At 47.1% G+C, this 17,662-nt stretch overlaps 1 protein-coding gene across 1 annotated transcript; it reads right to left on the bottom strand.

Moving 5' to 3' along the window:
- Positions 1 to 4,680: 4,680 nt before the first annotated feature.
- DIO2 (iodothyronine deiodinase 2) lies at positions 4,681 to 6,159 on the bottom strand. The gene has a single exon (XM_068132909.2). The coding sequence runs from the start codon at positions 6,027 to 6,029 to the stop codon at positions 5,226 to 5,228; it is 804 nt and encodes a 267-aa protein (XP_067989010.2). The 5' UTR covers positions 6,030 to 6,159; the 3' UTR covers positions 4,681 to 5,225.
- Positions 6,160 to 17,662: the final 11,503 nt, after the last annotated feature.

Consider the following 17,662-nt stretch of genomic DNA (forward strand, 5'->3'; position numbering starts at 1 on the left):
GTATGTATATGTGTGTGTATGTATATGTATGTATGTATATCTGTGTATATATGTATACAAGTGCATGTATGTATGGACAGTGCATTCAGAAAGTATTCAGACCCCTTCACTCTTTTCACATTTTGTTATGTTGCAGCCTTATGCTGAAATCGTTTAAATTCATTTTTTCCCTCATCAATCTACACTCAATACCCCATAATGACAAAGAGAAAACAGGATTTTAGAAAGTTTTGCAAATTTATTAAAAATTAAAAACTGAAATATCACATTGACATAAGTATTCAGACCCTTTGCTATGACACTTGAAATTTAGCTAAGGTGCCTCCCATTGATCATCTTTGAGATGTTTCTACACCTTGATTGGAGTCCACCTGTGGTAAATTCAATTGATTGGACATGATTTGGAAAGGCACACACCTGTCTATACAAGGTCTTACAGCTGACAATGCATATCAGAGCAAAAACCAAGCCATGAGGTCGAAGGAACTGCCTGCAGAGCTCAGAGACAGGATTGTGTCGAGGCACAGATCTGGGGAAGCCTACAAAAAAATCTCTGCTGCATTGAAGGTTCCCAAGAGCACAGTGGCCTCCATAATTCTTAAATGGAAGAAGTTTGGAACAACCAGGACTCTTCCTAGAGCTGGCCGCCCGGCCAAACTGAGCAATCGGGGGAGAAGGGCCTTGGTAATAGAGGTGACCAAGAAGCCGATGGTCACTGGTTCAGCTCCAGATATCCTGTGTGGAGATGGGAGAAACTTCCAGAAGGACAACCATCATTGCAACACTCCACCGATCTGGGCTTTATGGCAGAGTGGCCAGACGGAAGCCTCTCCTCAGTTGAAGACACATGAAAGCCCGTTTGGTGTTTGCAAAAAAGCACCTAAAGGACTCTCAGACTGTGAGAAACAAGATTCTGTGGTCTGATGAAACCAAGATTGAACTCTTTGGCCTCAATTCTAAGCGTCATGTCTGGAGGAAACCAGCCACCGCTCATCATGTGCCCAATACCATCCCAACGGTGAAGCATGGTGGTGGCAGCATCATGCTGTGGGGGTGTTTTTCAGCAGCAGGGCCTGGGGGACTGGTCATGGTTGAGGGAACAATGAACGGAGCAAAGTACAGAGATATCCTTAATGAAAACCTGAAACAGAGCGCTCAGGACCTCAGACTGGGCCGAAGGTTCACCTTCCAACAGGACATTGACCCTAAGCACACAGCTAAGACAATGCATGAGTGGCTTAAGGACAACTCTGTGAAGGTCCTAGAGTGGCCCAGCCAGAGCCCTGACTTGAACCCAATCGAACATCTCTGGAGAGACCTGAAAATGGCTGTCCACTGACGGTCCCCATCCAACCTGACAGATCTTGAGAGGATCTGCAGAGAAGAATGGCAGAAAATCCCCAAATCCAGGTGTGCAAAGCTTGTCGCGTCATACCCAAGAAGACTCGAGGCTGTAATCGCTGCCAAAGGTGCTTCAACTAAGTACTGAGTTAAGGGTCTGAATACTTATGTCAATGTGATATTTCAGTTTTTTCTTTTTAATAAATTTGCAAAACTTTCTAAAATCCTGTTTTCTCTTTGCGATTATGGGGTATTGAGTGTAGATTGGTGAGGGAAAAAATGAATTTAAACGATTTCAGCATAAGGCTGCAACATAGAAAATGTGAAAAAAGTGAAGGGGTCTGAATACTTTCTGAATGCACTGTATATTGGACTAATTGGACTAAAATGTATAAATAATGCACTGTATATAAGTGAGCGACTAATTTCAGATGGAGACTGACCCGAGAAGAAGAGGTAGATCTTCGTGGTTTTTGTGCTTAAAAAGTATTCAACTCAAAGCGAATTGCAGTAAATTGGAGCAGATGGTGGTCGATAAATGTTGATCCAAGTTGTTGACGTGCACCAGAAAACTACACGACCCTTAACATGTGCTGGAAGGTTCTACTGCACTCGAGAAATCAACAACCACATGTGAGAAGTTCATCATCTAGGTCCGAGGAATATCCAAAAAACAGTGCATAATTCTCCATTTGATATGCAGAATAGCTAGTTTTTGTCATTCCAAAGAGTGGACTCTGACCCTCGGTGCTGCAAGTCAGAGTCCTCTAGTTTCAAGAACCTGAGGCTCACCATTGCTCAGGGGATCAATTTTGTTTGTGGCGTACATCAACAGCAGGACATATTCCAATCACCTCGTGATTTTTCAATACCTCCCCAAAACCAATACAGTATAAAGTTGGAGTGTTCTGGAATATTCCAGACTCGCTTGGGTCATGGGATCAAACGTTCTCAAAAGAATGGACCCATTCCAGGGTAGAGCTACTCACTTGATGTACCACGTACGGAATGCACTGCAGCGTGCACCTCACCCATCCTTTTCCAACAGCACCTACCAGCCCTGTGGTCCATAAAGGTATCCTATGAAGCCCATGACCTCCAAGTCGAATAACATCCGGACTCAGACAGATTTGCAACCCCGTGATCTTTCATCGCCATGCATCCTCTTGGGTACCATGGTGGCTTGGTGTTGAGGATGAGAGACGACAGCATCCCAGAGGTTGCGAGTTCAAATCCAACTGAAAATGTCAGTATTAGAGACTTGGATTCTAAGCTTAAGGACTATTGGATTGTTGGTTAAAAAAAAAAAACGACCAGATGGCTCATTGATGACCTTCAGGTGTATCTATCTGCCCTGGTTGGTCTGGTCTACATGTGATGCGAGTCGACTCATTGTGGTTGACTTTTATTCCCTTCCCTGTCACAGGAGGTCGCTCTGAATGACTATGGGCTTCACCTGAACTTAGGACTTAAGAAATAAATAAATAAAATGGATCTGCCCTAAGGGGTTGAGGTGCATACCCTTTAGGTTACAACCTCCGCTGTGGACATGCTGTGCTGTTTCTCTCCCAGCTATGGTCGGAGCACCAAATTCTAAAAGCAGCGCAGTCAGGACCGTCTCTCTGGACATATCTCACCCTCTGACCCTCTGACCCTGGAATCTCTGACATATCTCTGACCTGGAAGGATCATGAAACGAGCACACATATCCAGATTTCCATGGGCAGCCACAAGACGAGGTTTGTAGTCTATTGGATGGAATACCGATCTCTCCCCTATGAGTTGGAGCGCCAGCCATCATCGGTCTTCCGAGACCCGTGGGAGCTAAAGCTCTCGATATCATTGGCATCTCGCACTACGAGGCTGAAAAACAAGAGCTGTTGCATCGCAGATATACAAACAGGTCAGCTTCAAATCCCAGAAAACAGGTCGGTGGCCTCTCTGTTTTTCACTGCCTCTCCATGCTCGCTCAGAGCTCCAACCCTCCCGAACAAATTCAGGACGCACTTATTCCGGAGGTACTTCCTCCCTCTTGCTTAAACTCCCATAATCCATACTTTTCATATACATCCACTTCTTTTGATCCTCTTATTTCCCGTTTGTGGAACATCCTCCTTGTGTTTCTGCAACTTTCCAAAAACACTCTTTGGCTTCAAAAGCAAGCGATGCACCACCATGCCCAATCATCCCCTATCCATACCCACAATACCTTCTTCCACCCCTCCCCCCTCCTCCCCCCCATCAACCCTACCAAAGTGAACCCTCTTAAGCCATGGTCCCATAGAGCCTGCGTTGGTATACGATGGTCTACGATGGTAGCATCGTAGAGCCCATCCTGCATCGACGTACGATTTTGTGGCCATCGTAGGTTGGAAAATCATCTTTTGAAATGTTCAAAAGATGGTCTACGATGGTCCACGATCCTACAATCGTAGACTATCGTACGACCGTCGTACGACATGTACGATATCGTACGACAACGTACGACAATCCTGCGAGGACGCAGGATGATGCTTGCTGTGCCTTGTGCGTCCTCGTAGCTACTTTGGGAGTATATAAACCCCAGCCATCAGCCATCACTTCATCATCATCAGTTCATGCCGACTTGTTCAGAGTGATCGTGGGCCATCGTAGGTTTGGGCCATCGTATACCAACGCAAGCTCTATGGGACCGTGGCTTTATTTGTCAGTCATTTTCAGGTATACACCTTTCCCAACTCTCTTTTTCTGCTCGGCATTTGTATTTCCCTTGCTTGTTGTGTCCATCTGCAGTTGCACGGCCCCATTGTCTGGACCTTGCCCTTAAACCGTTACATGCTCCACTTTTTCTGCTCGATTGGATCAGCCGGCAGGGGCACACCAGCGAGTCGTATGGGATGTGTGACCTCGACTCAATGGTCACGTGATCGCCTCCGAGGTCTTCGAACGACCACAAAGTTTGGCCGGGCGTTTTGACAACCATTCCATTTATCGACCGACCCAATTGTGACGTCACAAGTGGCTGATCCGACCCCCCACATTTCGCCCCGAGCGCAAACAGGGCCATATACAATTAGTACGTAATTATTAATAAATAATATAATTGGTCAACCTCGAGACGTCACTTTCTGGTCAACGGACGTCAACAATCAACAAAGGTTCACAGTTTAAACGTATCAGCAAAAAGCCGTCACTGAGCCGTCATGAGTTTATCTTAAACAGGTTTTATTATCTTTTGCTTGCTGTGCCATTGACTTTTTGGTCGGGGACCCTTTCCCCCAAAAGTTACGACATTTTGAAGGACAGTTTAACCACCATGACGTGTCGCGCTGACAAAGTGAACATAAACATGCACAGGGATCATTAGAAAAAGTTTTATTGGAAAAAAAAAAAAATCGACATTCCATGAAGAGTTCCAACTGTCAAGTAAATTAACCGGATACGTCTCGGTGCAGAACGAGTCAGCATTCTCCTCACATCACCCATTTGCAACGAGACGCATGAGGAGGAAGAAGAAGAAGAAGAATCCGACATTCTTTATTTAAGGACGATGGATAATATTAATTAAGTCCTTCACGTCCATCGCCGGGCACCGTCCGGATGCTGGAGATCCACTAAACTTCGAGCTGCTGCCATTCCCATTTCGCCAACAGCTGTCATTCTCACGATCCCACATCGGCCGGGGTCCACGGCAGGGGTACGCCATGATCGGTAGTTTGGTGACATTCGGCAAAGGTCGTGCGTGCTCCGGGTCAACGAACGCACGGTCGTTGGTCGCGCCTCGTGGTTACTGGACTAGAGCCAGGATCTGGATTCGTGGGTAACCATTCGTGGTACGAAGTACGAACCTCGGGTTCCATCACTGGTGACACGACCTAGAAAAGAAAAGGTGGCGGGAAAGGCGCTCAAGAAGCAAAGAAGGTCTCCAGGAAGGAGCCGACATCGCTGACGCGGTACGAGAACGGTCCCTTCCCGCCCAGGAACACGACCTGCCCGTCCTGAATGACGGCGAGTCGCTCAAAGGCGACGCCGTACGCGAGGTTCGCGTTGTTGTCCATGGCGTCCGCCACCACACGGCACGACCCCAGCGGAGCCATGTGGAGGAGCATGTGGGCCGCGCTGCGACGCTCGTTCAGGTCCCGGTGGCTGCGGACGACGAGACCCCCCGGGGCGGGCCACGCTTCGGCCGGGTGAGCTTCGGCCACGTACACGACCATGAAGTCGGCCTGGGCCGCGAAGGAGTCCGCCAGGCGGCAGAACTCGCCCAGCTTCTCCATGAACGGCGGTCAGCTGGCAGAACCGAAGTTGACGACCAGAGGTCTTCCGGCTCGAGCAAAATCCAGGAGGCGTCCGTGATAATTGGGGTCGTTGGGACGACGGTGTCGCTGCGAACGGCTGGGTTCCTTCACGGGCACGACCCTGGCGTCGGGGGCTCGACCCCCGAGGCGCACCGCCTTCGTCAGGTCGAGCACGTAGCTCCGCCACACGGCGCGCATCCCCTTCTTGGTGAGCATCCGCGGAGTGACCCGCGTCTCCCGTCGACCTTCTAGGAGCAGCAAACGGGCCGCGAAGCGTCGCACGAGGGTCGTGGCATCGTACAGGGCGAGGAACACGCAGTTGGAGAAGAACCATGGCAGGATCTGAAGGGTGAGCGCCACGTTGGTGGTACCTGACATGTCCGAGTTGCGAGACCCGTACGGAGCGTTCATTCGGGAAAATCAAACGTTCAGCCGAGCATTTCGCTCAGCTCCAGGTTGTTGCTCCTTGATGGTCCCCGGTGCTTATATACCGATTCCAGTGGGTTTTTTTGGGAAATCCGCTCACGTTATCGCTCTTCTGAGCAGTAAAATTGTTTACGGTCTCCCAGCTCAACGTTCAGCGCTTGGCTCGGCGTGCGGATCAAAAAACAGCAAAAGAAAAAGATAAGAATTCGCTTCTCACGGCTTTTACTGCTGCGGCTTCGTTATACCGATCTATACACATTCTCTAACAGAGCCCCCCACCCCCCAATCTATACACATTCTCTAACAGAGCCCCCCACCCCACAATCTATACACATTCTCCAACAGAGCCCTCCACCCCACAATCTATACACATTCTCTAACAGAGCCCCCCACCCCACGATCTATACACATTCTCTAACAGAGCCCCCCACCCCACAATCTATACACATTCTCTAACAGAGCCCCCCACCCCACAATCTATACACATTCTCTAACAGAGCCCCCCCACTCCACAATCTATACACATTCTCTAACAGAGCCCCCCCACCCCACAATCTATACACATTCTCTAACAGAGCCCCCCACCCCACGATCTACACACATTCTCTAACAGAGCCCCCCACCCCACGATCTATACACATTCTCTAACAGAGCCCCCCACCCCATGATCTATACACATTCTCTAACAGAGCCCCCCACCCCACGATCTATACACATTCTCTAACAGAGCCCCCCACCCCATGATCTATACACATTCTCTAACAGAGCCCCCCACCCCATGATCTATACACATTCTCTAACAGAGCCCCCCACCCCACGATCTATACACATTCTCTAGCAGAGCCCCCCACCCCACAATCTATACACATTCTCTAACAGAGCCCCCCACCCCACAATCTATACACATTCTCTAACAGAGCCCCCCACCCCACAATCTATACACATTCTCTAACAGAGCCCCCCACCCCACGATCTATACACATTCTCGAACAGAGCCCCCCACCCCACGATCTATACACATTCTCTAACAGAGCCCCCCACCCCACGATCTATACACATTCTCTAACAGAGCCCCCCACCCCACAATCTATACACATTCTCCAACAGAGCCCCCCACCCCACAATCTATACACATTCTCTAACAGAGCCCCCCACCCCACAATCTATACACATTCTCTAACAGAGCCCCCCACCCCACAATCTATACACATTCTCTAACAGAGCCCCCCCACTCCACAATCTATACACATTCTCTAACAGAGCCCCCCCCCACCCCACAATCTATACACATTCTCTAACAGAGCCCCCCCCCCCCCACCCCACAATCTATACACATTCTCTAACAGAGCCCCCCACCCCACGATCTATACACATTCTCTAACAGAGCCCCCCACCCCACAATCTATACACATTCTCCAACAGAGCCCCCCACCCCACAATCTATACACATTCTCTAACAGAGCCCCCCACCCCACAATCTATACACATTCTCTAACAGAGCCCCCCACCCCACAATCTATACACATTCTCTAACAGAGCCCCCCACCCCACAATCTATACACATTCTCTAACAGAGCCCCCCACCCCACAATCTTTACACATTCATATTTGTTGTAAATGTATACTGAAACGCAAAAGAAACTTACCACCTTTGAAACCTTTAAATATCAACAATAACACTGCGTGTAGTAAATGTGTGAACTTATTTGTGGACAATAGTGTCCTCACTGTCAGACAAAACGGTCACGGATGGTCACTTGAACCTTCAATGGTCACTTCATAGCACAGCTGTTGAACAGCCGTTTTGACTGTCAGTGATTAGCCAAGGGGTACGGGATGATTTTAATGAGCTGCACGTGATGTCTTGATATTGGCTTTAAAAAGGCCAGTGCAAAATGGGCATTTCAATCAACATGCCACGATTGTCAAGGGATCAACGGCAGCGTGCCCTGGGCATGCTGCAAGGCGGACTGAGCTACCGTGAGGTGGCACGTCGCCTTGGCTGTTCACACCAGACGATATCGGCCCTGGTGGACAGAGACACCCTCCACAACTCTGAAGATGACAGACCTCGATCAGGGAGGCCAAGAGTCACCACTGCAAGGCAGGACAGGCAGATGGTCCGAAGTCACCTGCGGGATCGATTCCGTCCAGCATCCCGCACTGCGGCAGAAACTCCGGGGCGTGCAAACCCACGGATCTCCAATGATACCGCACGAAGACGACTGCATGACTATGGTCCGACTGCCAGAAGACCATACAGAGGCCCCGTGATGACGGCTGCGCATCGCCGCAACCGACAGAGATGGTGCCAGCAGCATCAGCGGTGGACCTTGGCGCAGTGGAACGAGGTCGCTTTCAGCGATGAGTCAAGGTTCTGTGTGGACAGTCCTGATGGGCGTGAGCGTGTCTGGAGAAGAACTGGCGAGCGATATGCCGATTGTTGCGTGCGTCAAGCCAACAGGTGGGGTGGCCCAAGTGTGATGGTGTGGGCCGCCATATCAGGCCAGTACAGGACGCCACTGGTGGTTGTGGATGGGAATCTTAACGCCCAGCGTTATGTGGATAACATCCTGCGACCTCATCTGCTGCCATTCCTGCTAGACCACCCAGAACTGAGAACCTTTCAGCATGACAACGCTCCTCCCCATGCTGCTCGCTTTACCACTGCATTTCTCCAAGGCGAGAACATTAACACCATGCAGTGGCCTGCGCTCTCCCCTGACCTGAATCCCATAGAGCACCTGTGGGATGAGCTTGGGAGACGCGTAGTTGGCAGGGCCAGGACACGGGCAGAGCTGCTTCAGACATTGAGGACTGAGTGGGACAGAATCCAGCAGCAATCCATCCAAAGACTGGTAGGCAGTATACGCCGACGATGCACTGCCTGTATCCAAAACAATGGTGGCCACACACGCTATTGAAAGGGGACTGACATTGCACCCTGTGCTGTTCTGTACTGTATAACAAACTGATGAGATGGTGTATCTTGGTCAAAAACTTGACATGTCATCAATAAAATGCCAATGTTTCAATTAGCAATTGTTGGTTTGTTTTATTTTGAACTGTTACAATTTTATTACATTTCAAACAAGTGGTAAGTTTCTTTTGCGTTTTCGGTCTTTTTGAAGTTGGTCAAAATGGTCAAATTTTTCGGTCAAAATGCCCATTTTGCACTGGCCTTTTTAAAGCCAATATCAAGACATCACGTGCAGCTCATTAAAATCATCCCGTACCCCTTGGCTAATCACTGACAGTCAAAACGGCTGTTCAACAGCTGTGCTATGGAGTGACCATTGAAGGTTCAAGTGACCATCCGTGACCGTTTTGTCTGACAGTGAGGACACTATTGTCCACAAATAAGTTCACACATTTACTACACGCAGTGTTATTGTTGATATTTAAAGGTTTCAAAGGTGGTAAGTTTCTTTTGCGTTTCAGTATAGTTTAAACTCGTGGTTATGCGTTGGAGCGGTGTATTTTTTTAGCAGCGTCGTCTTCAATGTTCTTTTTTTTTTTCTAATAAAGACATATTCTGTCATTTTAAAACCACCGAAGTGTGTATTAGGTTTCCCCATTTCATAAAATGTATCGTTTCATACGTATAATGCTTTCAAACTATTTCAAACTGTTTTTTTTTGTTGTTTTTTTTTTACCTCAGAAGACAACAACACAACAACAACAGGCATTTTAAGGCCATTTTCCCTGCTAGAGCGGGGGTTAGCCTTGCGGTCCCCATGACAATCTTCTCCATCTTGCCCTATTTTCTGCATCTCTCCTTGTTAATTAAAGCTTTTTTTTTTTTTTACCTCAGAAGAGATATCAACATTTAGCTCAGCGAATGTCAATCGCGGTGTCAGTATTTGATGAACTTATAAAGACTTAGTTCCAGATTTGTCAATGGCTGAGGTATATTAACAAACGAATAAAACAGATTTGGAAAAATTCCAACTTTTTTTAAAAAGATCGCATATTCCCCCAGGGTTGTGAGAGGCCGAAGACGAAGAAACCTCGCATGGGCTTCCCAGACCAAATAAATAATTCTGGTTCTGGCTCTGCGATGTTCAGGTTTATTACTCCCGCCAGGGAGTAACGCATTCGATCGTGTCCGTCCGTGTGTGTGTGTGTGTGTGTTCGTATGTTCGTGAACAAGATATCTGGAAAAGTTCTGAACGGCTTTGGATGAAAGTTGGTGGGATGATTGCCCTTGGGATAAGGAAGAATTGATTAGTTTTTGGTGAAGCTCAGGATATTTATTCTGGATCCAGGAATTTTTTTTGGAAATTTTTTTGGGAAATATTTTTTCTGTTTTACTGCATTAAAGCTTTTATTCTTATTCTTAAATGATGTTTTTCTCCTCTAATTCCGAGATATATCAAAATATATTCTCTGACAGTTAGGGCTTACTTTCTTTTTCATTTATTGTTTTGGGGAGAGGCAATGTTAAACAAAACGTATTACTCCAACTACACCCACGGCGGGAGTATGCGCTCTACTGAGTAGCGTTCTAGTTAGGAAAAGGGATGACTGAACAAAATATCCATAATGGAATAACAGGTATATTATTACCTCCACCACCGAAGCTGTATGGAGGTTATGTTTTCACCCCTATCTGTTTGTCTGTGAACAGGATATGTCAAAACGTTGTGGACAGATTCAGACGAAGCTTGGTAGAGAGGTTGTGTATGTGATAAGGATGAAATGATTGGATTTTGGTGAAAATCCGGATTCGGATCCGGCTAGTAGTATTTATTAAGTGATTCTTCACCATTGGGAGATAGGGCTAAAAACGATACATAACAGGATGTCTCAAAAAATTATCGACGGAATTGGACGAAACTTGGTGGAGAGATTGGGTGTCTGACAAGGACTTATCGATTCGATTTTGGTGAAGATCTCAATATGGATTCGGATACGATAATTATTTAATTTTTAAGTGATTCTTCACCATTGAGAGATCGGCTGAAAAGAGATAAATAACATGATATTTAAAAAAGTGATGGATGACTTATTAATAAACATGGTGGACGAGTTGGATACATGACAAGAACAAGCTGATTATATTTTGGTTCAGGTCCGAATCCAGATCCGGCCTATCAGTGGGATACAAAACATAGACTGTTCAGCTTGGTGGAGGTTTATGCTCTCCAGAGTGCTGCCCTTCTAGTTTTGTTCTTGAGTTGCTCCAGATTTGTAATACCTTCAAAGACAAACACATGCTCACCAATGACAATGTACTCCTTCCTTCTGTTACCTCTTTGGATGTACATGTGTAGGTGCTAGCTAATACAAATTAGATGGACTAGCAACGGTACCCGAGCTATGGGTGGGGCTTCAATTGGGAAGCCCAAATGAAAAGGCAAAATATTGTTGCGGTTTCGGAGTACGGCGCTCCCCTTACCAAGGGGGTGGGGGGGGGGGGGGTTAATCCCCTTGTCTTTTACACTGGCCGTCTCCGATCCTGGAAACTATGACGTCACTTCCGGTCGGTAGTAGCCAGGGTCATTAGTCAATGAAGTCCAAAATACCTGCGTACTAAGACCGGCCGTAAGCGAGGAGATAATTTCCTCCCGAGCCGCAGCGTTAATGGATACGCCGAGCAAAGCGAGCCGCGACTCGGGGCGTTAGCAATAAGACGAAACCCGATTAAGCGGTTGGCCAAATCGTGCCACGTATATCAATTGGGGACAGAACGAAAGCGATCGGATGAGAGAAACCAGAGTAAAGAAAGAACACAGGAATTTATTAACAATAATGAAAGAGGAAACGAAAGGGCAAGAATATACAGAAGGAAATAAAAGGACACAGAGCAATCCTTAAACACTCTTAATTAACACGCCCAGGACAGAACAAACACACTTACACGAAAAGGATGGAATGGCAGGGATAATGGGAAGGAAGAGAAGGGTCCAGGCCGATGGTAGGCATCGAGGTTCGGACAGGTGGTTCAGCGTTGAGGTCCGGCTCCAGGGTCATGCTCCAATCCAGTCCACGTTTCACCTTGGTTCACGCTTCAGTTCGCGGTGAAACCCGGCACGCAGCGCAGTTAATATTGTCGCGGTAGCGGACCGACCCTCTTTCTCTCTTCGACTTGCCTCTGGTAGCTCGACCCTGTCAATCTCCTTCGGTCCGACTTACTCTGCTGAAGTCGTTCTCCCGGGCACATCTCCTGCCTCATGACTCATCTCTACGCTCTGCACCGACTTCGCAAGCAGTCCCACACGGCCGCTTATATTGGCCACTCGCGTATTAAGCCGCTTGCCTTTAGGATACGCCCATTGGTGAGCTTGCCTCGGCCCTGATTGGTCGCGAGCGCTCATCGGTCCGCCCCTTGATGGTGCGTTGATGGGCCACGCCTTCTTTCCTGGCGCTCCTCCCCCTTCTTCTCCAACTCGGCCGCGTGGCTTATGGCGGCTGGCAGCGAACAACCAAAAGGCAGCGAACGCTGCTAGCAAAGGCGCGCCATACAATTTGGAGAGGGTAAAGCCGCAAAATGAATAGGATGGGAATTTGAGAAGGGGGCTAGGTTATTTGATTAATACAACGCAGAGTCAAACTATTGGGAACAGATCCTGAACTGAAACACATACTAATGAGATAACTAGAGGGGTTTCTACTGTGTCCTACATGTTGTACATGGCCTAACTAGGGTGCAACCTTTACAAAGGTGGATATTTACAAGAAATCATTTACAAGAATTATTTACAAAGTGGAGGTTCAAAAAACCATAACAATATCATAAATTAAAGGCTTTTTTTTATTTTAAACGATTTATATAAACATCCGTTATCATATCACATGCAAATCATCAAAATCGAAACAGTATTTGTAGAATTTCAATAAAAGCCACATCACTGTTTATATCGGTAAATATTATTCCGTTGTGTTTGGAAAATTGGAAAATTGGAAAATTGGAAACACAATATAGCCTATTTTACTCCTGGGTGTCCCAGGAATACCCACCCAAAATATCGTTCCGATCGGTTCAGCCGTTTTTGTGGTACCTGGGAACAGACAGACAGACATTTGGTGAATTATAGTAAGATGTGCATTTTTGTTATCACTGCCTGCATCAAAAATGAAGTACATGTTGTACATGTTCACAGGTTTGAGTGTGAAAACCGATATTTTGGTGCGCTCCACATTGAGGTTTCTCAACAGAGTTAAGCATCTCATGTTCATGTGGACAGATATACAACAACAACAACATGCATTTTAAAGGCCATTTTCCCTGCTAGAGCGGGGGTTAGCCTTGCGGTCCCCATGACAATCTTCTCCATTTTGCCCTATTTTCTGCATCTCTCCTTGTTAACCCCCTTGCCCGCATTTCTTCTTCCACCATCTTTAGCCAAGTCTTTTTCGGTCTTCCCCGTCCTCTGCTTCCTTCTACATTCATTTCCATCACTCTTCTCAACCAGTCACTTTCATCCTTCCTCAACACATGACCAAACCATCTCAACCTGTTCCTCTTCACAGCATCAATCACAGGCTCTATTCCCATCATCTTTCGCAATTCATCATTTGTCTTCCTCTCTCTCAACGATACTCCACACATCCACCGAACCATTCGCATTTCCACCCTTTCCAACCTTCGTTGCTGCTCTACGTTTATTACCCATGTCTCGCTCCCATAAATCATAACATTGCAAATATTCGTTAGATTTAGTTTTTTGCTTTCTACACTCTGGACTAGAGTGTAGAAATTCATATATATATATATATATACGTATATATATATATATATATATATATATATATATATATATATATATATATATATATATATATATATATATATATATATATATATATATATATATATATATATATATATATATATATATATATATATATATATGTATATATATATATATATATATATATATATATATATATATATATATATATATATATATATATATATATATATATATATATACGTATATATATATGTACGTATATATATATATATATATATATATATATATATATATATATATACGTTTTTTTTTTTGTTTTTTTTTTGTATACAAGATCGAGGCTCGTGAAAGAGCGAACATTAATCACACAGAAAGACAAACCGACACATAAAACATATAACATCGGGAGCGGTAGACAAGATGGGGAGAGAGGGGAAGGACACAAACACAACATTTGAGAGCAGGACCGAGAGACATGGAAACATCGAGAGATCTGAGAGAGGGCGAGGGCTTTGGGGGGGGGGGGCATGGGAAGGGGGCGGTGGGAGAGGTATAAAACATATGGACACTGCCAGGACTTCCAGGAAAGAAGTTGGAATTTCAAACAAGGTGGATCTGGGGTGAATTAGCGGGGGTAGAAAAGATCAAGGTTTTGGATGGGGGAAGATAAGAGATGGTGGTGAACAGCTGTTTTAAAGACCTGGAGGGAGGAGTGGGATTGAAGGGAGTGAGGGAGTTTGTTCCAGAGGCGGGAGAAAAGAGGAATGAAAGAGTGAAGGTGAGCAGAGAGCCGAGATTTCGGCAGTTTAACCATCAGAGGGTTGCTGGCAGATCTTGTGCGACCTGTAGGAATATTTGGGGGACAGAGCACAGAGAGAGCTGGGGGTGCAAGGCCGGAGAGGAGTCGGTAGAAGACAGAAAGACCACCTACCTGCCTGCGGTGAGTGAGTGAAAGGCCCTCAGAGATAGCTTCATCGCGGGAGATTCCAATAATTCTGAAAGCTTTGGTTTCAACAGCGTGAAGCCGAGCTAGGTGTGAGGCAGGAGCACCGGCCCATAGGGGAGAACAGTATTCCATTGAGCTGCGGATGAAAGCCTTGTATGTGGTGAGGAGCTCAGGTGTGCCGAGGAAGGACTTCGCACGACGGAGGATGCCCAGTCGGCGACTGGCTTTGGAGGCCAGCTTGGAAATGTGGTTTTCCCAAGAAAGATCATGGCAAATAGTGAGACCCAAAATCTTGAGCGACAGAACTTCTTGGAGAGGATTGTTGAGAAAGTAGATGGGAGGGTTGTCCAGTCGATCTTTTCGGAGAGACATAGTAAGAGTGTGAGATTTGTCAGGATTGAAAGACATGTTCCACTTGTTTGACCAGTCTGTGATTTTGTCCAGGTCTTCAGAGAGTGAGGAGGCAGCAGACTGCCGATCTGAGGGAAGAGGAATGGAGCGGCAGAGAGTGGAGTCATCAGCAAAGAGATAGAGAGGATTTTCGAGAGAGTCAGAGAGATCATTGATGAAGACCAGAAAAAGCACGGGGCCCAGAACACTGCCTTGGGGAACTCCAGCCTGAACAGGAAGAGGAGATGAGAGAAACCCATTCAGGGCCACACGTTGACGACGACTAGAGAGGAAGTCCGCCAGCCATGCGTGGAGATTTCCATGGATACCAAAGGAGGAGAGTTTGGTGAGCAGAGCAGGGTGCCAGACCGTGTCGAAGGCACGTGATATGTCGAGGGAGACAGCTCTAATTTCCTGTTTGGCATTGAGGACCTCCATCCATTGTTGAGATAGCAGAAGCAGCATGTCCAGAGTAGAGTGACCTGGTCTGAAACCAAATTGATGATCAGAGATCAAGCCATTGGAGAAGAGGAAAGATTTCATATCCGAAGCAATGATGGATTCCATGACTTTGCTGATAATTGGGAGAAGGCTGATTGGTCTGTAGTTGCTAGGATCTGTTTTTGCACCTTTTTTGTGCAAAGCGGTGATGTTGGCTGATTTCCAAGCAGATGGCAGTTGACCTTGAGCAAAAGAGAGGGTGAAGAGAACAGAGAGAGGGTGAGATAGAGCAGCAGAGCAGGATTTTAGGACCCGTGGGCTGATGCCGTCGGGTCCAGTTGCAGAATCAGAGTCGAGGGTTGACAGAAACTTTTCCACCTTGTCAGGAGGAAAGGACACGGAGTCCAGGAGCAGCAGGGTACGACTGGGTATGGTGGGTACAGAGAGGGATGGGTTTGGGACACAAGATTTAGAGGCAAACACAGAGTTGAGGCATTCAGCTTTTTCACGTGCGGAGTCAGCTGTGTAGCCGTTTGAGGTAAGGGAGGGGATGGAGGGAGAACAAACACCAGAAACGGATTTGACCAGACGCCACCAGGATTTGGAAGAGGGAGACAGATAAGAGAGTTCGGTCTTGAGAACGGAGAGATATTGTTTCCTGGCTCTCCTGAGGGTGGACACACACTTGTTTCGGGCTTTGTGAAAGGAAATGAGATTTCCTTCCGTTGGATTTGCTTTCCAGGAGACGAAGGCAAGTTGTTTCTGGGCAACAGCCTCACCACAAGATTCCGTGTACCATGGACGGGAGGAAGGGTATGACAACTGAAGACGAGATGGGATAAATCTGTGCATGAGAGAGAGCAATTTACTTTGGAAGAATTCCCAGGATGAGTTGATGTCAGAGGTGGTAGAGATGGGAGACCAGTCCAGATGATTGATGGCTGCTTGAAGACCGTGCCAGTTGGCCTGAGTGAAATGCCAGACTCGCCGACGCTGAGCAGGCTCCCTGAGGATGGTCAGAGAGATGTCCACTTTAACAAGGACATGATCAGATGATCCGATCGGAGCAGAAGAAGAGCAGCAGACATTTTCAGGGATGTTAGTCATAACCAAGTCCAGAAGAGAAGATGTTCCGTTGACTGAGATCCGGGTCGGGAAATTGACAGATTGTGTCAGTCCCAGTGAGTCGCAGAAGTCCTTTGCTGAGGAGCCATGGCTGGTGAGAGAGGTACCCACACCCAGCCAACTGGCATGATGACAGTTGAAATCACCACATATGAGGAAGAGAGAGTTGGGATGAGTAGATAGAAGTTGGTCCATATCATCAGACAGCGAGATGTAGATGGAGTCATCACTGTTTGGTGGACGGTACAACACACATATGAACAAGAGGTGGGAGCGAAGGGGAAGCCGTAGCCAGAGGTATTCCTGGGGGTGAGGTGGAGAGAGTGCAGTGCAGGGCGAGTGAGGAAGAGAGTTTTTGATAAAGATAGCAACCCCGCCTCCAGGACGAGGCTCAGGTCTATCATACCGGAGGAGGGAGTAGCCCGGGAGAGATACTATGGAATCAGAGACATCATAAAGGAGGAAAGTTTCTGTTAAGCAGATCACGTCTGGTTTGACAGAAGCAACCTGTATGGAGAGATCAGTTAAGTTTGAACGAAGGCCCCGGATGTTTGAGGTCCATACCGTTAATGAAGAGGAAGGGGGAGCATCAGATACAGAACAGGGGGGAGGAGGGGTAGGGTAAGATGTGGAAGAGGTGGAAGAGGTAGGGAGAGCTGTTGAAGGTGTGTCAGAGATTTCAGAATAGCTCGGAGAAAGGGAAGGATGGGGCGGACAAAAGGTTTGATGGTGATTGGGTGAGCCACAATGAGGTGTTATTTGAGGAGGGGGAAGAGCGAGGCAGAAGGTTGGGGGAGATGGAGGTGAGAGTTTGAAGGGGGAAGAAGCGGGGAGGACGCTTTGAGGAGGGGGAGTGAGAGGGGGGAAATTGAGAAGCAATGAGGGTGGGGAGATTTGAAGGGGAGGGGTGAGGGGGGAGTTTGGGAGGGAAGGGACAAGGGGAGGGATTTGAAAGGGATGGGATATGGGGGAGATTTGGAGGGGAGGGGTGAGGCAGGAGTCTAGGAGGGGGAGGG

The sequence above is a fragment of the Myxine glutinosa genome, chromosome 12 (assembly GCF_964187855.1).
Source record: "Myxine glutinosa chromosome 12, kmMyxGlut1.1, whole genome shotgun sequence".
Classification (NCBI taxonomy): Eukaryota; Metazoa; Chordata; class Myxini; order Myxiniformes; family Myxinidae; genus Myxine; species Myxine glutinosa.